Raw genomic sequence first — 21,409 nt, forward strand, 5'->3', positions numbered from 1 at the left:
AAACGTGAATCGATCGACAGTTAATTTAAAAACACCCGTATCGATTCGATCAACATGAATCGATCGAAAAATAAAAACGTGAATCGATCGACACCGATTCGATCGACAAACCCGGGAATCGATCAACAAACCCGAGAATCGATCGACAAACCCGTGAATCGATCGACAAACCCGTGAGTCGATCGACTTTTGTCGATCGAATCGATACGGGTGTTTTTAAATTAACTGTCGATCGAATCGATACGGGTGTTTTTAAATTAACTGTCGATCGAATCGACACCGGTTTTTTCAACAATTTGTCGATCGAATCGGTGTCGCTCGATTCACGTTTTCATTTTTCGATCCATTCATGTCCATTGAATCCATACCCTCGAGGTTGGAACCCAACCTAAGTTCGACGCTTTTCGAACGATAGCACGTAACAACATTACAACTTGAATTTCCACTCGTAAATTGTATTTTCACCGATAAACATAACAAGATTGAAAAATCTCTACAATTCTGTGATCCTAGGATTGCAAGCTCGCGGTGGGCACTGTTCGGAAATAGAGTATGTATTGTACACCGGGATAGGTTCGACATAAAAAAAATGTGATTTTTCAACGACTTGAGCGCGCTTCCGCTTCAGGGTACTACGTGCAGTGCATGAAGTATCCTACGGACTTGTAAGGCGCTTCTGTGCGCCCACCGTTCTGTACACGCACTGCATAAAGTATCCTGCGGTCTCGTAAGGCGCTACTATGCGTTTGACGTGATTATTCAAACTTGCCGCGTCTGCGGTTTTCAACTTATGATTTTGAAGTTTTTGTGCAGTTTGTTGGAATTATTGCCATTTCGAATAATAAAATATTACGTGAAACCCAACTAATTTTCTTCTCTTTATTTACATATTTTTATAAATAATTCTAAATAGAAGAATGCAAGTGAAATTACTTTTACATGTAAGCCCCCTCATTGCTCAGCGATGCAATAAGGCGTGATCACTTGGACTGCATTTTGCTGTGATCGGAACTACGATTTTTAGCTCATCATTAAAAAAACTTGTGTGCATAAAGAAACTAACGGGATATACATTGTTCCTAAACAAAGCCAGAAATTGTGGCTCCTAATTACAAAATTAAGTTAATTTGATCAATGAATCCTTTCGAAGCGTCGTTGAGCATGGATTCGACGAAGCGGCCGAGGGTGTGAATTAAATCGACATAAATGAACCGAAAAGTGAAACGTGAATCAATTGACAAATTGTTGAAACAACGATGTTCATTCGATATCTACATGAATCAATAGAAAAATAAAAACGAGAACTGGACGACGTGATTCGATCGATAACCGTGAATCGATCGACAAACCCGTGAGTTGATTGACAATATCCGTGAATCGATCGAATTAATTTCAGTTTTTTAATAATTTGTCAGTCAAAGTGGTGTTGATCGGTTCTCGGGCGTGGATTCATGTCGATCGATTCCATATCCTCCTTTCGAAGACTCCAGTTTTAAAGTAAGGGACATGTTAACTGAATCATGAAGACAGGCTTCTCATCGATAGTTATTCTCAATTGGGTAGGTAAGTTTAGGTATTTTGATGACGAACGCGGTCGCAAAAGTTTTCCTTCTTACGCGGATGTGGCATTTGCCGATGCTGCGATTAAGATCACCACATTATCAGTGCACAAACACTAAATCAGGCTTGGTCTCCCACTATTGGGGAGTTTGGGGGGCATTCGATATCCGCGGTCCAAAAGGAGGTCCGGGGGACCTTCCCTGGGAAATTTTAAATCTATTTGGACGCATTTTGAGGCTTCCACGACGGAGATTTTCGATCGACTTCTGCAGACAAAATTTTCTGTTCACTTAGTTCCAGTACAAAGTACTTTCAAATTGTTGCATACAACAGATCTGGAATTTTTTTATTTTAATTATACATATAATTTCGATCGCAGTCATGTTTTAATGATCTGTTTTTTGGTCACTCTGGAATTCTGGAGGGCATGGAGTGATTTCTGCCATCACTTATTGACGACTAATTGAATAAGGTAGGAAAAGTATCTACTAGAGTTTCAGTGGTCTGCAGAATATACTGTATTTCAGTGATTATTTATAAGGGCATTAAAAGGAGGAGTTAATGGATAAAAATATACCTGTATGTTTGTCTTCACTGAGACATGACAAGCTTTCTGCAGTTTTCTGTTAGTTTTTAAAAGACGAAAGATTTTGGGCTGGATATTAAATTGTTTGGCAGCAGCGCCTAGAGACCAGAAAATTTTAAGTCAACAACTACTGGTCCATAAAATAAGAACATTTTAGGTAAAAACATACAACAGAAATTTATTTGATACCTTAAGTAGACATTGTTTAAAAATAATGAGAAAAAATCGCATGGAATTTCAATAAAATTGATCAAGTAGAAGAATCATTTCAGCAAATGCAAAATTGTAAAAAAAAGAGCGATAGAAAAAATTAATCACATTTCTGGATCCATTAAAGGATTTTTTCAAGAGAATAGAGAAAATGGGCACAAAAAAAAAAAAAAAAAAAAAAAAAAAAAAAAAAAAAAAAAAAAAAAAAAAAAAACAAAAACAAAAAAAGTAATTAAACTGGAAGCTTATTTATGAAAAGACTTTGTCTCCAGCTTATGAATGGAACTTTATTCAGGGAAGGAGAGAATTTTTTTCAAAAAAGCTAACGATCCTAGTAAAGTGACAAACCTTAATATTTTAGCCTTATTTTTATAACTAAAATGACACTAAAATTTCCTCTAAACACAATCAATGATGCAAAATTATTAAAACAATCCATGTTTTGACCTCCTGCCCACATAGGAGATCTTCGTCATTTCAATATAATGATTCAAAAACATATAAATTTTGTGTTATCAACATCACATTAAGACATTGGCGATTCTAAAAAAGGGACGGCTAAACAATTAAGCATTGATATAAAAGAGGTTTTGATGATTAATATCACAGTTATCCACTTAAATGGAAGAGATAAAGAGACAGACAGACTTCAATGCAAGAGAATTAGAAAAGCATCCTAACAGCAAAAGAATCAACAAAATTGCAGTCATCAATTTTATGACAGCTGATCACCATCACAAAGCTGCAGCTATGTTGGTTAGTTTGGTGTAGCATGCAGATGAGCATACACCAAACCTGGTCGGGATCAAATGATCACTACTACTGTCATAGAAGAATTCACTGGAAATATTCCTTAGGCTGTAGAGGAGAACATATGTGCATTTCGAGTCAAAAACTGCTTTGCGACAAATGCAGTAGAACGCAGAACAAAGGTGGTATATTACATCGAGTGGCGTGTGTCCTTCATAGTGTGGAATCCTGAAACAAGGTGACAAACAATACATTAAAGGTGAAGAGGTTGAGATAAAAATACAATAATTCAAGTTGTGAGAAATTAACATTTACTTCCTTGATATGATGCATGGATCTGTAATTAAAGAGATAGAGTGGAGGAGAATTTTGGAGCAAGAGAATTTTGACCAATGGACCATTAGCCAAGTCAGAATTCAGGTATTCTGTTATAGACTTTCTCATTATGGTTTCACTGAGAAAATTATTATGAGCAAAGAAAATTTTGAGCACCAACTCTTGGAGGTGTAATTTTTTTTTTCTGCACAATTTGATAATTAGAAAATTGAACACTCTGTGCCAGGGGTATAGAAAGTTCTTGGTAATCCCATATTTCAGACTGGCCCATCACTTCTTTGACTAGACTTTCCATTTTAGAAACCCCATTTTTCCAAAAAATAAATTATGACACTTTTTTAACCTTTATTCACAGATTGCTGCAATTTTGTAAAAAATACATACATTTCACCGCAATATTAGAACAAAACTTGCAAATGAAACGCTTCAGCGATCTGCAGTAGCCACAGACTTCAGATTTTTACCGATGAGCTGCCTTGTCTTTATGGTCACTCGATTAGGAAGTTTGTGCACCCCTGCCCAGCATCTAATACCAAGTAAAATCTAGCTGAATGAATGTTTGATGAATCAGTTGAAACCAGGGGCAGCATTGGATACAGAATTTAACAGAGGTGCAAAACATTTTTTTCTTAATTTAATTCTTCTCCAATAATTTTCAAGAAGTTTCGCAAAAAGGTTAAAAGCATGTATTGACTGAAATCCTTCTGCGTGAATCACAGGATTTGAATCTAGTTTTGAGACTTTTAAAGATTAAAAAGTAAAATTTAGAAATCAGCTCTTTAATGAAGCAAGGGTCATGCACCAAAAAGAAATAAGAAAAAAGTTATACTTCCTTCTATACCTCATTCATGTCATATGTTTGATATCGAATTGAAAAAAAAAAAAAAAAATTACAGAAACAAATTAATAAGAAAAACTGAGAAAAAGAAACATACGATGCTTTAATGACTATCTTGCTGGCAGCATTCTTTAATGTAGGAACTTTTAGTAGTCGCGATGGATCAACGAAGTTCAATTCGGGGATCATAAATTGATTATCACAAAGATTCAATGTTGTCAAATTCAATTTGACAATACTGGATGGAAGTACGGTGAGTTGATTATTTGAGGCGCTGAAACACCTAAGACAGAGAAGAATTAATACTTACAATTCGTGATGAAATGAATACATTGTCCAAAAAAAAGAAGAAGAAAAAAAACAAAGATAATAACATGTACCAGAAGTCAACTACATAGTTATTCCGTTAAGCAGCCTTTGCATTACTGTCCACATTAGACTGCGTACATCACTATTTTTTACACATTAAAGAGCAGACTGTGCAGTTTTCTTTTCATATAAGAGTGCGTTACCCAGTTTCCTTTGCAAAAAATAATGCGTCTAATGGTTTCTTTCACCAAACACGTTCATGCAAAGAAATAATAGTAAAGTTGAGAAAAGGAAAGTCTCCCCATGTGCCTTCAAATTTTTTTTCCCCTTTTTGGATGCCTTTACATTTCTCCTACCCTTAGCTGATTCAGCACTTTATGAACCCCTGTTGTGCATACGATATTATGATTACATGAGAAATAAAAATGAAAAGCTTGTCTTATGTTTCCTTTCAAGACCCTTGCAAGAAAAAATTACACGATAATATCATATTGATCTTCTGGTTCAGTTTAATTTCAATCCCGCAATACATGGTAAGGATTTCTAATTTCGTTGAAAAGATTGATGTTTTGAGAAGAACAATAATTTTCACTGAGAAAAATGACCTAATATCCGGAAGAAAATCAATGAACTAAAATTTTCAGGAAGCCAAAACTTCAATATTAATCTGACTTTAATGAAAGTTCATCCTACTTAAAATCAAGGGTAGAAATGAAATATAAGAGAATGATCACTCTGGGCTTTAATATTACAAGCAATAGGAGTTAATGACACCATTCCACATGTGGACGGAGTTACATAGAAATGCACCAAGTTGGTGTGCTTCATGGAGAAAAATGAGTTAGTTTTAAATTCAACTGGTCCTCTTGTTAAGAATTCTAAGTTGAGAAAAATATCATGAATAAGAGAACAGTTATTAAACTTTGTCTTTAGCGTTGAGTCTTACGAAGGTAATTTCATACTTCTTTTTTTCCTTTCAAACTTGATGCAACTTAGTGCTTTATTTTTAAACTTGTCTCATGTTTCAAAACTGCATTTGTTGCTTACCTTAATTTACTTAGATAACCAATACTATTTGGAAGATTGGTGAGATAATTATCATCCACTTTCAGAGTGATCAGCTCAAAAAATCTGGTGACTTCACATGGAATATGCTCTAACTGAAAATGGGGAGGGAAGAGAAAAAAAAAAAAAAAAATTAGAACAAGACAGTCAGACACATCAATAAGCGCGAGGAAATTGCAATACATCTATTTTCAATGAGGGCATCCTTGACCATCTTTTGCAATAAGGAACTGATATTTCAAACTCGTTTTAGAAATTATAGTACGCTTCACAGATGAGCTATAAATAGTGGTTCCTCATTGCAAAATGTAGTCCATTTATTAAAAAAAGCAAATTTTCAAACACTGGAATTTTTCTGGAGGTTTTTGGTAAGGAATTGAAGGTCTTGTGAAACCTCTGAATGATGAATAAAATTGCAAAATTTTTCTACCAACGATTTGAAAATATTTTTACATATTTTAGACTATTTTGGCATGATCGGTAAGTAGTTAATTATAAAATGTATCATTTTAATTTTTCAAAATAAATTGCATTTTCTCATCTTAAAGTGCTTAGAAAAACTCTTGTCAAGGTGAAAGCAAAACTTAACTTGACCTTTAATGTTACTTACTTGATTTTTTCCTAGGTCTAAATACTTAAGGGATCTTCTTAGACTTCCTGGCTTCATCCATCGAAAGTTATTGGTGCAGCCGAGGTGATTTCCTCTGAGCCTCAGTTCGATAACATTCAGAGACGATAATTCCTCTGAGAGGGAGCTAAGTAAGTTGCCACTTAGATCTAAGACCTGTAAGAATTTCAGTCGACCAATCCTCGGATCAAATCTTAGCAGTGCATTATTTGTGATCTGAAAGTAACAAAGAGACAGTGGGTCAGGAAGAAAGAAGGGGGAAAATCTTTAACTTGAATGAAAGGCATAACTTAATTTACTGATCCACTTAAGTATGGAGGAGTCTTGACAAAATGTAGTTTTTCAATTTATAAACTTAGCCCTGTTTTCCTCAACAGGGAGGGGGGGGGGGATCGATCAGGCTTTCTAATTGTATTCGATTGAATGCCAATAATTACAATAGAAAAGAGGACTTTTCTTTATCATTACTGAACACTATCCAAGAAAAATGGTATGAAGGTACCCTTTTAAAAAATATTCTGTTGGAGAGAGAAGTCAGGGATTTACTTTAGATTCTGAGTTAATGAAAGAAGTGCTTACAGACAATTCTTTAGTTGCTAGTGGCAGACTAGTTGTTGCAGTAAACTGTCCCCTACCAGCGAATGCCAACCTCAAATTGGATGGGGGTAAGACATGCATGGTCTTGCGTGCAACAACTGTGGGCATTTTAACTTCTTCATTTTCCAAAGCAGACTTCAACAGTTTCAAAAATCCTTTGAGTTCCACAGGATCTCCACTTATGATTATATCATGTGCAGGAATCTTCAGTCGAATCGTAACTTTACCTTCACTCAAAAAGCGAGAGAAAATCTGCTCTATATTCTTTTCGATCTACAGAGGGGAAAAAAATTGTTGTATAGTTAAAATTTGAAGCACTGAAATAAATCATATCAACTGTGCCTGTGAAAATGAGAAATACATTGTTGAGATGAGTTATAACTTATTTCATATACAGCAATGGGGTATTGCTGTTTTTTTTCCTCTTGTTTTTTGCTTAATTTTGAACAGCCAATGGGAGAGAAACAATTAAGGATGAAGGAACATATAAATGCTGGCTACTCGCAGGTCAATTTGGTGAGCCCAATTGATCTAGAAAAAACAAGTGAACAAAATGAACGAGTACACAATTCTACAGTTGTCAATAGACATATAGAACCAGTTCAATGACCTGCTTGAAGGAGTCAGTTCTGTCCTTATTCGTCCAACTGGATGGAGCTATTCCTTACATACTGTAGAGAAAATGTGCTTATCGTTTGATTATGAAAAAAGGTCGACAAGCTGATCATCAAATTTAAAGGCAATGATCCCAAGCGTACGGATCAAAACCTTATGAGAAAATTTTTCCCTATCTTATTTAGTCCGTACGCTCGCCCGGCCCTGTCTGTGCGTCTATTTATCCGCTTTTCTTTGCAATATTTATTACTTTTGCGTAAGTTATTGATACAATTATGTTTAGTATGAAAGCCGGGTATCGTTCAGGAACAAATTAGATACTTTTTGCATTAATTATATTGTATTCTTATCAAAATTCAGTCATTTCATTTAAGGTCCGTCCCTGTTTTCTGTATTGTTGTGCTTTTGTGTTTGATCACTCTGACATTTTCTCTAATTTTTATTTCTCAATTTCGCCAATGTTACTGATATAAAGAAGCCACGAATAAAACCCAGGTATCATACAGGACCTGATTTAGTACTTTTTGCAATAATTTATGTGCTATTCAATCAGTTCAATGGGATGAATTTCATGAAAAGTCAACTCCTTTCTTTTGAATTAAATTGCTTTTTGATTTAGGTACCTATAATTGTTCCGATTATTTTTTCCTGCCAATGCTTTCTAGAGGACATAGGTACTTGAATGTCGCTATTCAAGCATGATTTGGTCACAGGTAGCTACAACAGTTTGTTCGCAGCATTCAAAAATCACTGCTAGGTATTTTTTAAAAGAGAACAAATCAACATCATTCCTTGAAATTTTCTCAGAATTTGCTTTGCCCAGAGAGGAAAAATCATGGAAGTTCTTATAGGAATTGATGTTTAGTAAGTATGGCTAAACGTTCACAATACTTTGAACAAGAATTCCCATTTATCAAGATCCACCACTATAGTTCATAATATTTAAAAATCGCGGGAGGCGATTCACGGAGCACGAAGCACGGAGCGGCACGGACGTACACGAGCCCATCCGGAGAGCGTACGGACTTTTCAAGATAGGAGCACCTGGGAACACTGTTTAAAGGTAACATGACATCAAATTGAGGCACTAGATGCGAAAAGGGCACTCCTCATTTGCGGTGTTTCAGAATCTCCATTGTTAATTAATCCCTTGGAGGAGAATTGAATGGGTGATTTTTCCCGAATTCTTTCCACAGAGAATTGTAGAATCATTAGAAATATTCGGTAAAATTGTTTAGTGACATGGATGCATTCACTTTCCGTACAATGAATGAAATAATAGAGGAGACTCTGAAACGCTGCAACCGAGAAGTGCCCTTTTTGCATCCAGTGCCTCAATTACAGAAGGGCTCCAGCAGACTTTGACGACTGGAGAGTCGGTATGAGGGTCTGCTCAAGGGTAGTTACGTGCCATACAATAAAATCAGCCACTGAAATTGCAGCTTTTGGGATATACATACGCATTTCCTATTGCGCATTCAGGAAAACGAAAGAAAATAGGTTAGTGAATTGGTCCATAGAGTCTGTAAAAAATATTCAGCCTAAATGGAGGCAGCAGGTCCATATGTTCTCCTTGAGAGATTACCAATAATAATTCTGCTGGAGCAAGGGTAGTGTGTAACCCCGATCTATTATTCTGAACTAAGACTTTCGGGCATGACTAAGTAAGTATACTTGGAAAAAGTAGAGGACGTACAAGAAACTGAACTAATATTATTTACCTTGTACTTCATCCCGGTTTTATTCTGAAGTGATTGCAAAAGTAAAATTTTCCCCTCCTTAGAGTTTGGACTTGTCCCAAGACTGAGAGCTGTTTTGGAGGCACGAAGTTGCGCAGTTCTTGACGGATCATCTCGTATTAGTAGTCTGACGATTGCGATGATACGCATTGTGAACTATGAAAAGTACGGTGTTAAGAAAAGGCTTTGAATAAAAAATAAGAATAGAAATGAAGATGCGACAACCAAATTGTGTGGTGGTTTAGGAACTATTCATTGCATGAAGATGAGACCTGAAAAGCACTACTTGGAAAACCGGCGGAGGAAACTACGGGAAAAAATAGATCGAGCACTATATTACGTGATTCTCATGAAGCACAAACTAGATTGATAATTATTAATTGTTTAATAGACGGTACGATTGTACATTGAATTCAACAAAATTCAGTCTCTGGCTCTACAAAAAGCAAAAACCGTTTATAATGTTATCACAGGGGTATTGGTTATCATCATTAGATTAGATTATATTCGGGGAAATGTTTGATGTTGAATCGCATCGTTTTCTTGGTGACGCGTCAAATTTAAGGTTAGGTAATAGGTTGATAAGAAAAGCTCAAGTAAACACAGTAAACATCAAAACCTCTGAAACAGTTTACATATTTACATATTTTAAAAATGCTTTTCCTGTAAGACTTAAAGTTAAAACGTGTAACCATGGCTTTCGTCACCATCACTGATCGTCCTTACAGCGATAAAGAAAGGTAATTTTAACATTACACTGTTTATTTTTGTAACTAAGTGGAAGCTTTGGTAGGTCAGCTGACATCTGCTTACTACTCAACGGATTCGTGCCTCATACTCCTTTTAATTCATTTGCAAGTGATTTTATCACTTGCAAATGAATGCAATCTTTATTTCTATATCTAACAGTAGAATTTAATTCTAAGAGTTAAGATTGCAGAGGAAGGCAATGGAACACCATACCTTGTCCGCTCATAATAGGCGATGATCAGCTCAGTGCTTTTGATGAGTTATTGCCTTCTTGTTATAAAATTTTTAAATCTAACATAAACTGTACAAGCAACTGCCGGTTTAAGTATGATTATTTTTATTTTGTAATAGTTAAACAAATAAAATTATATCTGCCCAAATTATCGGTTTAGTAAGAGATTGTAGCGCAGGTAAGTGCAGGATACAGTAGCACAGTAGTTTGTAGTAAGTTTAGGATTGTAGTCGGTGGTAATTCTCGGTTTAGTAATAGATTTGTACTTGAAGTGAAATTAACGTATTTGAATTTGATTTTAGATATTATTCTTAATAGCTCCTGTACAGCCTGGTCAGACGATGTCACTTTTAATTCTTTTTAGTCCAAAGTCAGGTACATCTGACATCTCAAAAATTCAATCAGGTCTGATATTGGATATTGTCACTCAAGACTTAAGCTTGTGTGCAGATCCATTGTCCGATATTTCCGACCCTGCCATTGTGTGGCAGCCTCTAGTTGACTCTCTGGGAACTAGCATCGGCCGATTTTCGGCATAAACACGCGAACCTGCTATGGCAGCCGGGACCAAATGGCTGCAGACCGGAGAGGTTTAAGAGTGGCCTTTAGACCAAGGAGCTGTGTACACTCAAGAAGTTTTGTTTCTGTGTAGTGAAGTGGTAATTCTGCACCATCCTCTCAGTTTGGCTGAAAATTTTTGCTTGAACTGAGTAATGATGAGATTTGGGACCTACCTGTTTTTTTGTTTTTTTTTTTAATTGTATTAATTTGCTAGTAAGTAAGAGCCCTGTGTAGGTATTATGATAGAACAGTATAAAACCAATGGCACCGAAATTTGTGCATGTATTCGTGGTTTTTTAATTCCTCCGTTTCCTTTGCAGATGGATTCGTATTTACCCTGCATACTTAAACCGAAAGAAGACTCTTGCAGAAGGACGTAGAGTTCCTAAGGAGAAAGCAGTGGACAATCCAACCCATCAAGAAATTCGTGATGTTCTTACCGCTGCAGGTTTCAGAGTAGGAGTTGAAAATAAATTGTATTGCCGAGAGAGGGGCAAAGAGCTGAATCAAAGAGGCTGCATTCGACTTCAGTTGAAAAATGATGATGGAACACCGTTCAAAGAGGAACTTGCTACAAGTGAGAAATGTCTTGTTTTTTTCTTCTTGATTGGCTTACAGCTTTACATAGCTAAATATACTGACCACTGTGCAGATATAATGAACAAGGTGTTTAGCATCAGGATTTTCCCGATTTTATCAGAATTTGAGGTCAATCAGGACTTAATCCCAATTTCATCAGGATTTGAAGAAAAATCGGTTGTAAAAGCAAGATGTGAGAAAAGTTGGCCGTCCAATCTGATTTTTTTATCAAGCTATTTTTGTGAAGTTACATTCACTCCACCAAAATCAGGATTTGGAAAAATTATGAAATCAAGATTTAGCCGCCAAAAATCAGGATTTACCAAAATGAATAAAAACCAAACATCTTGGAAAGGGTGCAGTAACTTTCAACCCTTTTCCTTGAGTAAATTGGCTCTCCCCCATTTATACCCAAATTCATGATCAAGCTCTTCCTAATGACCAAAAACAAAGAAAAATAACAAAAAGCGAACAGATTAAAGCTTCCCCCTTAAGAAGTCAAACTATTTCACCCTAGAGTCCCTTTATACTGAGAGTCAAGACAATTCGGCTTATGGATGTCACAAACGGGAATAAAGATTACAGAAATTGAACGTTTTTCGTAATCTTTGATCGGCCCATTCTCAAATGCCTTTCTCCGTTCCTCCTCTCATTCCGTTTGTTCCTTGCCGAACCAGTAATTCCCTGGTCCATTCCAGATTATAATCTTTGCAATTGGTGAAAATGTAATCTTTATTCCCGTTTGTGACACTGTGGAGGCCTAAAATACGGGAACCAATCAGAAATGGATTCAAATTGTCTTGACTCTCAGTATAAAGGGACTCTATTTCACCCTAGCTATCGATGACTAAACTGTGAAACCATGTTTCTTCATTGCCATGTTTCAAAATTTCTGTTCCAATTTTACTATCTCCAAGAAAAACAAGCTAACCTTTCAACTGAAAATTCATAGAGAGTATCCTGCTAACAGAGCAGAAAAATCAAGGAAGTTTTTAAGAATATATGGTGACTAGTTTTCCAAAAAAAGAACAAAGTATGATAGGACATCTGTAAAGTTGCCATCGGCCTGCACCCCTGCTGCAGTTCATTTGTGAGTCTACAAAATTAGCCCATGAGAAATACATGGGAGTATCCTCTGATCAAATATCTGAGACTTTGACTAATTCATTTCTTCAATACTGAGTAAAATTATCATTTTAGACCACTAAACACTACCCACAGCATTGCATCTCTTTAAATCGGACCGGATGTTGAAAGAATTCTGACCAAAAAATTCTGTTTAGCCTATTCGAACAAATGCAGTGCTACAGTTCATTTTTGATCATGGGAGTTCCTATTTTTTGTAGATACTTGACTGGCTCCATATAGTCGGGGGACGAAGTCACACCAATTGCGGAAGTTAAGGTAGTTGTTACGATCCTAATACAACAGGCTGATAAAATTAAAGTGACTGCAAATGCTTCCACTAAAGTCACTCTCAAAACCAAAGGAAATCAATGAATAAAATCTGTTATGATAGCAATTGAATTTTACAGAAACATTTTTAGGGTCAATTTTGTCTTTCTGCCATATGCATCAATGATTCTGATACTTTGTCACCATTTATTTACTCTTTTATCTTAATTATTTTTTCAGGAGACTCAGTATTACACCACCTCTGTGATATGATCCCCAAGTTAAAATCAAGAAATGTTAAAAGTGGAGGCAGCGAACAAGGAGGACAGCCTAGCACTAGTCAAGGTGGCGGGAAAAAGGCTAAAAAGAACAGAAGATAATTTGGTGGCAAGGTTCTCGCATTTTTTTTCTCTTTTATTGAATGTATTGAATCATGAAGGAACAAAGTGCATTGCATTGATTCAAAATCTCTTTCCCAATTTATTTTCTGCGGAGGAAAATTCTCATTGTTTCTCCCTAAAATTTAAGGGATCTTCCCTACAAGGTAATTTTTTACAGAAAAACGTACAGGGTGATGTTTGATGGTTTTGGTTTTCAAAGAATAAATGAAATCAGATACTTATTGCATCACTGTAATGCAGTTTGTTCACTTTTTGTATAAATTTCTTTAGAAACCCATGTTTTAGTGGATTTCTTGTGACATTGGATTTTAAGTTGTTGGTTTTTTTTCCTCTCTCTTCTCTCTCTTAAGTTTTTCACCTTTGTAAAAAAATTTATCTCTATAATAAAAAAGAAAACAATTACGATAAACCATATAGAATTTTTTCCTGATCTCTACCTGTCAGTTTGCCTTTGCCTCTTCATCAGAATCAATAACCAATGTTTCTCACATTACCTTTGTAAGCTTTATCACAGTTGGTAGCAGTGATGAAGTTTCAAGATATCTTGTGCTTAAAAACTTGAAATAAGTCGAATCATTGCATTCCAGCCTCGTTTCTGCAGTATGACTTTTAATTTCATGAAAAAAAGAAAATTTATAGAATAAACATTCAGAATGCTCTAAATCTGCACAATTCTGAAATGTTGATATATTTTAATACTCGGACGATAAATGTAACATCCTTGGGACAGTCAAGTAAGAACCACTTGCTTTATTATTATCTTTTCAGAGTTGTTATGTAAGATTCTCACAGTACAGATTCAAATTTTTTTCCTATGTTATGCAACTCATTGGAAACCCAACAAGTATCTTTATGGATATTGATTGAAGGGTTTGAAGGACAATTGGGATAAGAGCAGTTTTTGCTATTTCAACGAAGGCGTGATTAAAGTTTTAAAATTAAATGGAGCCTTATGGCAGCGGAAATTCCTCTTTTTGATGCTTAAACTTGGATTTTAGCAGTGCATTTCTCACAGAATATATTTTAAAAACTAGCTTTAGTTGAAATCACGAGAATGTCTCAATAATTTCAAAAATTGTTCTTATCTTACTTGTCCTCCTAGCCCCTCAAGTTAGCTTTTCAAGTTCCATATTTGCATTTATGATGAAGACATCAGGAATCCACGGATGGTTTTAATATTATTGTCATGCCAAGTACTCACCATAAATTGTGTAATAGTATACTTTCACATTATATTGGTCCATTATTTCGGAACCACTAGTCTATCTGAAGTTGAAAAATCAATTTGTCAAACGTAGGGTTGAGGGTTTTTTAATGCATCTTAAAAAGGAGAATCATACTGTACTTGGGTGGGTCTAATGAAAAACAGAAAAGTTAAAGGAATTGAAAATATTTTTACAGGACTTCCGATCCTTTATTTTATGCATTTCCTACACTTCCTGAGATAGGTCTTAGTGGGAAACACCTAATTTTCCAATCTGATTGAGCAAGACATTATTTCAAATCGAATATGTGGGGAATTAGAGTTGGCGGGCGCTTGCGCTATAACCGCTAATTTTAAATTTCCCGCCACCAGGATTTTTGTGGTTGCGCAACGATGAAATGTTTGCATTCAGAACATGATGGATGGTGTCTGTAGTTAATCAATTAATGTGTTGTTAATGTGTTGCGTTTTGAAACGTGCGTGCGGTGAAATCAACGCTGTAATTCAGTAAAAAAATATCATTTAAATACTGTGTTAGAGTGTCCGTTTTATTTAAATTACCATGGTAAGTTTTTGAATTTCTTATTTTCGCTTCCAAGTTTTGCTGTATCATACAAAAATGATAACCGGCTAACTTCAGACCCACATGGCAAACCTAACCTTAAGAGGTATCTCATATCTCAAGAAATAGGCATCTTTTTAATTTAAATGTATTTTTTAAGTCATCATAATGTCGAGTTTATGTATTAATTAATGTTGAGATACGCAAAATGACCGAGCATAAATGTAATTATTGCTTATCTCATAGGCATCACTTCTGAGAGTCACCACATGGTTAACGCTCATTCTGTCAGTGCCGCATTCCAGCCTGATGTGGATTTGGAAGATGTACTTGACAACTATGAGACTTATATTCAATATACATCAGAATTTGGCCATCCCAAAAGTTATGAGATACTGTCTTCTGTTCCCGGAAGTACTTCTAGAGGTGTCGCCAGATATATTAACATTTGTTTACCTTCAATTTGTAGGCGCAGGTAACGATTTTACACCTCTGCACTAGGTGTCCTTTGCTATTATCCGCCTTCGAAACATCCATCCCATGATCGTGTTGTAAAAGAACTGTGCATCAGCCATGATCTGCGACCATTCTGCGGGGTTAAGAATTCAGGTTTAAAAGGCTTGAAAATATTCAAAAATCGATCCAAACTTTTGTTCTCGCTTCTTCAAGATTTGGATGTCTTCGTGTGGATAGTAGTGATGTAGAAACGCCTGCCAATTGACGGTAAACAAATATCAACTTATCCGACCATACCCCTATTTAGTGTCATTAAGTTTTCTAGATTTGTTCACGTCCCTTTTCGTTTTCAAGCCTTGTTCCTTCTTTGTTAAGATGCAAATATTAAACCGAGATTAGTTCTAAGCCAGTACCACTCAACAGCATTTCCATAATATGGCATCTTGGAAATGTTCTCTAAGTAAGAGAGATTTGACTGCAGATTTGTGTTATTAATACGTAAAATTCTGTTTTTCTTTTTAGACGGAAGAAGTTAACCCGAAAGCATACCCTCTGGCTCAGCCAGCATTAGCTACAAAGATTTTAAACTTAGTGCAACAAGCAGAGAATTACAAACAGCTTCGGAAAGGAGCCAATGAAGGTGAGTAGCGTATCGACGGTGCAAGTCGGCAATCACATAACTCGGTTTGCGACGTTGTAGACTTCCTTTCATACTTTATTTTTTAAATGGCAAAACTACTCAACGGCAATTCTTTAAAACTGTCATGATTTTTCTTCTCAATGCGAAGAAAATTCTGCAAAAACTTCAAGAAATAATGTCAATTTGTTCTCCTTTAAGAAAGTGATGTAGAGGGGGCGATTTTCAGACACCGCAAACGAGTTATGTGATTGCCGACTTTCACCGTCGGTATGTTTGTTTTGCACTAGATTTTGACTTGGACACTATTCTCAGCCTATTTATCTGGCTCTCTTCCTATTTTGCCATCTCAGATAACATCTAATCATCTCAAAATCCCTTAACCCAATTTCTATCAGAAGTGAGCTTTTTAAAACTCCGAGTTTTTTTTTTGAACTTGGACTTACAAGACTATGCACGGAATTCCAAGACAATCAGTGCTGGCTAAATTTTGATACTATTTGATATGATGTTGCTGATGGCCAGCTTTTAAAATCTTATTCTCCATATCCAGCTCTGCTTTTCTCAAAATTGGCTCATGCTGAGCTTGATTTTGAAAGCTCATCGTGGTGAGGAGGCTGCAAGGAACAACATCTCATTAAACAACTTGAAAATCTAGCTGGTGTCAAATTTCTTGGTTTTCTATGCGTAGTTCTCGGTCATAACAGTTCAGAAAATGCCTGATTGTAGGATAGCAGGAAACAAGAAGGAATTTCTAAAAATTATGATTTCTTTTTTTTTTTTTTTTAAATACTTACAACTGATAAACCACTCTCAAGAAAGTTGAATAGCACTTTTGATCATAAAATTTGGCTTTTTGCCTTAATATAGGACAGTCAGCTGTGAGGTAAAAGAAGGAAATATTTGTGAGTGTGATCATGAGGCCAAAATGTCTGATTGCAGCAAACGGTCTGTGTCTTCAAACTCTTTGCAACTTTGATTTATCAGCGTGTCTCTGAAAAGCCGATATCTATAGATCACATTGATGCAGAGTAATTAAGCTCAAGGATGGACAGGAACTTTATTTAGCTGGAGGAAGCATGAAATTATCAAAGATATCCCAGCTAAAAAGCTCTGAATATACAGGGAATTTGAATACTTGTCAGTTACGGCAGGCGAATTTAGAAGTTTTACTGCTTGAAAAGTTTTCTTGCTGAATCCTGTTGTATCTATCCTTCCCAAGAAAGAATTTGAGTTTGAAAGGAATGATAACTGTAAAATTTGCAGTGTGAAAAGCATCATATTTCTCTAGTTTTTTTAATATATCGTCACCTTCTGGCCCAAATATCACTAGTGCTATGCAACGTTACAAAATTTCTGACGTCATTTTATTTTTTTACAGAAAAATTGTTTGAAAGAGAGAAATTGTTGAGTCTGTTTGAAAATTTCACTGAATTTTATCGGCAGCACAAAGAATGAATGGTGAAATTTTTGGAGAGCTTTGTTGAACAATTTCTCTGTAAAAAAAGTAAAATAGCAGTGGAAATTTTGAAGTGTCGCATGGCACCTGTGATATTTCGACTGAAAGGTGACAATATATTGTGGTTATATTTTCCGTGTTTTGTACTGTCAAAAAATTGTCTTGTTACACACCCTGTCTGTGTGCTTGTTTTAAACACAATTGCTAATCATTCAAATGAGATTTCCATTTAACTCATGTTCTTTTTTTTTTGTTTTTCAGCCACCAAAACCTTAAACCGAGGCTTGTCTGAGTTCATTGTGATGGCAGCAGATGCAGAACCTCTTGAAATCTTATTACATCTCCCTCTGCTCTGTGAAGACAAAAATGTTCCCTATGTATTTGTACGATCAAAACAAGGTATGATTTCTCCTTTTTTTAAATCATTTTACTTAGTTTACAGTTGAATCATAGCAGACTTTCCTTTAGCAAAAACCATCATGTACGTATGGATTTTTTCTAGATGATCTTTATCTTTAATAAGACTGCATCAGGCACAAAAATTCTGGTGCCTATCAAATTCCGTCACTTTTATCTATGGTGTTCTGTTCAACCCTCCACTCTCTATGTGCAGTTTTTAAGAAAATAGGGCTTGTACTTAAGATGAATTTTGTAGCTCTTTCGTTATAGCTTTTGTAAGGATGTAGGATCGTGTTAAACTGATTTGAATCTGCAGACACACAATGTCTGCTGTATCTCCATGGTAATTGTAAGAGCTCTCTTTGATCACAGATTAGACAGTGCTGCAATGTATCCATAAAAAAAAATGAATAATAGCTTGTCAAGTCCCTTCTCAGATAAGAATGCCCTCTTTGAGCGCCCCATGGTGTAATGAAAACATCAGTGTTGAATCACTGGGTGTAGCATCAGTGGCAAAGAGTTCAGATTTGTTATCGTTTACACTCTTGTGGAGTGACTTCAATGTTATCCTGTGGTTAATACAGTTGTGCAGAAATTAAGAAATCTCCCAAAAAAAAGTATAAAGGGCATTCTTCTTTGAAACAGGCTCTATGCTTACTTCTACAAGCAAAAGCTTTTAAAAGCTTTTGTCCTGCTGAAATACCAAAGATGCTGGAATTCTCGTCATTTCAATAACTCTTTTTTCTGATTTCAGCTCTTGGACGTGCTTGTGGAGTTTCCAGGCCTATTATTGCATGCTCAATAACTGTCAACGAAGGATCACAACTCAAGAGTCAAATTCAAGCCATTAAACTGGAAATTGAAAAGCTACTTGTTTAATTTAGGTCTTACGGTTCTCATATCATACAGAGAGTGTCTCATTCCTGTTGTCAAGACGTCTCCATGAGATGCTTGATGACGAAGAGCCAAGGCTCCTTTCAGTTTTGTATTATTCGATAAAATGACAGTCACAGCTGCTTTTCCCCATTACATTGACCACCAGTCTTGCCCTGAAGAAAGAAAGTAATTTGTATTCTCATTAGGACAAATATCTTAAGTGGAATCTACAGTTATAAATTTGCTCTTTCATGCTGATGGAAACTGTATGCTCAAATTCGCCGTCCTTGAGTCAAAGTAATTCTTGTCGTAAGTTCTGCCAGGCTCTACATGGATTTCAACTATATCGATGGTGAACTGCAGAGATGAGTATCTTGGTTTGCACTGTTGGATACTTCCTGTCCTACTTTATTTTGTACACTGAGTACCAACAAATGTCACATTTTAAATATGTTGGCGATTTTTCTTCTTTAGGTGGAGTATATTATAGTACCTTTATAGACAAGAGTATGGCCATTCGTATCTTTTTACCACAGGAAAACTGTTCCGCTTTTTGATTGGTCAACGAGTTTTTAGGCCTCATGATGCTCTTACGGCCTTAAATAAACAAACAAGATGGCGGCTCACCGTAACATCGATAAGAAGCTAAATTTGACAAAAATTTCGACTATTCGGCAGTAACAATTTAAACTAGCATATCTACGAATAACACACGAAAAAATTGTTTAATTGCCTTTCACCTTTATCACAGGAGGATGTAAGATGTGCATAACCTCAATCTTGCTTGCTGATGACAGCCTTCTTGTTTGTTTATTTACGGCTGTAAGAACATCGTCTCCACCTATTTTCACACGACCAATGAAAAATCGGAACAGAAATGGCCATACTCTGTCTATGAAGGTACTCTAGAGTATATTATTTGAAAATTTTAAGCTATGTTGTTAGTTCGGTCTCCTTTTAAGTATTAAAAATAGGAGCGGTGATTATGAAACATTGCAACCGAGATAAGAATTTTTGCAGTTTCACTGTCAGTATGTTAGCTAGTTTATGACAGGGTAAAATTAATTATGATTCATTTTTATCTGTTAGATCAACTCATGACTCATGGAATATTACGATTTAAAACAATAGAACGAAATAAATGATGGACATTGATTTTTTTGTTTCATCCTTTTTTCATGTCGGATTATGGGGAAAATCAGTTGTAAAGGGCTGGGTCCCGTGACAAAAGAAGCTGTGTCAAACTTCTCTTCTATATTTTGTAGTCTTTTTTCCCGAAACTAAAGACACATTTGTCTATCCCTGTGGCACTTTTTTTTTTTTACAAAACTGCACATTGGTTGCCTGCTCTATCATGAACTAACTTCCAAGAAAGCATTTTGGAAAAATAAGTACGCTATCCGCGAACTTCAGAATTCTTTAATTATTGATTATTTGAAGTGAGTCACTTTTAATTTTCTTTTATTTTTTCTTTAGAGTGTCTGACTGAAGTAAAATTAAAGCTATTCTGAATGGTTTTCTCTACATTTATATACGGTTTCTTACCATTTTTCAACTTAAAGAAGGTACTGTTGACTGTTGAGATGTTTTTTGTTTGTAATGTGGTGCGATTATTTTCATTTCTCTGTCTCAGTATCATTATATTGTAACATTTGTGACCAACAATAGGCTGCACACTGCAATATCTGCTCTCAGGAAAAACTTAGCAGTTGGAGCCAAGATTTGTAGTTGTGGTGACCAAAATTCGGTAGATCAGTCAAATTCTCAATAATTCCACTTCGAGCCTTTGGCAATGTCGCCAAATTTTAGCATCCAGAATCACAAAAATCTGACACCTGTTGCTGAGCTTTTTGATGTGCGGGTGTTGCCAAAAAAATTTTCGCTGTGCACATTAGCAAAAATGGCTATCTATTCTTCATTACCTATCTTTGTACAGAGAGAATTAAAATTGTATTTTATCAGGGCCAATTTACTTGCAAAAATTTTGCAGTTGAAGCATTACATCCGGAATCGAAGCTTTCATACTCATAAAAATTTTATAGCTCCAACTATCTGATGACTCACTCCTTTTTTTAAGAACTCGAGTTTAGTGTGTAAAACTGAAAACCAGTACAAAAGTTATATATTTTTAATTAATTATTTAAAGAAAGTCTCTCTAACTTCAATATGCAGTTTAAATTTCACCCCATTAAAAACTACCATCAACAGTTTTTACAATGTCTAGGTCTTACTTGGTGTAAATAAAATAAGTATTAATGAATAGATTATGTCTGAATTTTTCTTATTTCATATGTTACCAGCAGCAAGACCTAAAGGGCTGTTCCAACATACACTTGCCTTACTTTATGATTGACGTCCAAGTTTTTCGCAAACTGTCATTTCTATAGAAATGGTTATTGCATCTGTTAATATAGAATTTTTCAACTTTAAATTAAACTGAAGCAATGCTTGTTTTTGGAGAGAAACTTTACCAATCAGCTTTAATCTTCGCAACGACACTCAGCAATATTTTTTCTGGAGAGTTGTGGCTCTGTCATAACAGCTGCTAATGATGTAAATTCTATCAAAATGTTAGTTCCTTAAAAACTTGGACCCAGTAATTAAAGATTGACAGTAGTGGGCAGTAATACCGTACACAGCAGTCAGATATTTTTATCGTAACTGT

At 35.6% G+C, this 21,409-nt stretch overlaps 3 protein-coding genes across 3 annotated transcripts; 2 read left to right on the top strand and 1 right to left on the bottom strand.

Moving 5' to 3' along the window:
• Nucleotides 1-2,304: 2,304 nt before the first annotated feature.
• On the bottom strand, nt 2,305-9,702 carry Lrr47 (Leucine-rich repeat 47). Its single transcript, XM_019057811.2, has 6 exons — nt 9,216-9,702; nt 6,862-7,152; nt 6,265-6,498; nt 5,637-5,749; nt 4,378-4,563; nt 2,305-3,334 (listed from the first exon to the last, which is right to left on the bottom strand). The coding sequence occupies exons 1-6, from the start codon at nt 9,381-9,383 to the stop codon at nt 3,091-3,093; spliced, it is 1,236 nt and encodes a 411-aa protein (XP_018913356.2). The 5' UTR covers nt 9,384-9,702; the 3' UTR covers nt 2,305-3,090.
• Nucleotides 9,703-9,809: 107 nt separating this feature from the next.
• Nucleotides 9,810-13,560, top strand: Srp19 (signal recognition particle 19). The gene is made up of 3 exons (XM_019057813.2): nt 9,810-9,973; nt 11,097-11,353; nt 12,991-13,560. The coding sequence occupies exons 1-3, from the start codon at nt 9,927-9,929 to the stop codon at nt 13,128-13,130; spliced, it is 444 nt and encodes a 147-aa protein (XP_018913358.1). The 5' UTR covers nt 9,810-9,926; the 3' UTR covers nt 13,131-13,560.
• A 1,216-nt stretch (nt 13,561-14,776) lies between these two features.
• On the top strand, nt 14,777-21,011 carry hoip (NHP2-like protein 1 hoip). The gene is made up of 4 exons (XM_019057814.2): nt 14,777-14,920; nt 15,896-16,013; nt 17,731-17,868; nt 18,623-21,011. Exons 1-4 carry the CDS (start codon nt 14,918-14,920, stop codon nt 18,745-18,747), a joined length of 384 nt encoding a protein of 127 aa, XP_018913359.1. The 5' UTR covers nt 14,777-14,917; the 3' UTR covers nt 18,748-21,011.
• The last annotated feature ends 398 nt before the right edge of the window (nt 21,012-21,409 follow it).

This window comes from Bemisia tabaci, chromosome 8 (assembly GCF_918797505.1).
Source record: "Bemisia tabaci chromosome 8, PGI_BMITA_v3".
Taxonomy (NCBI): domain Eukaryota; kingdom Metazoa; phylum Arthropoda; class Insecta; order Hemiptera; family Aleyrodidae; genus Bemisia; species Bemisia tabaci.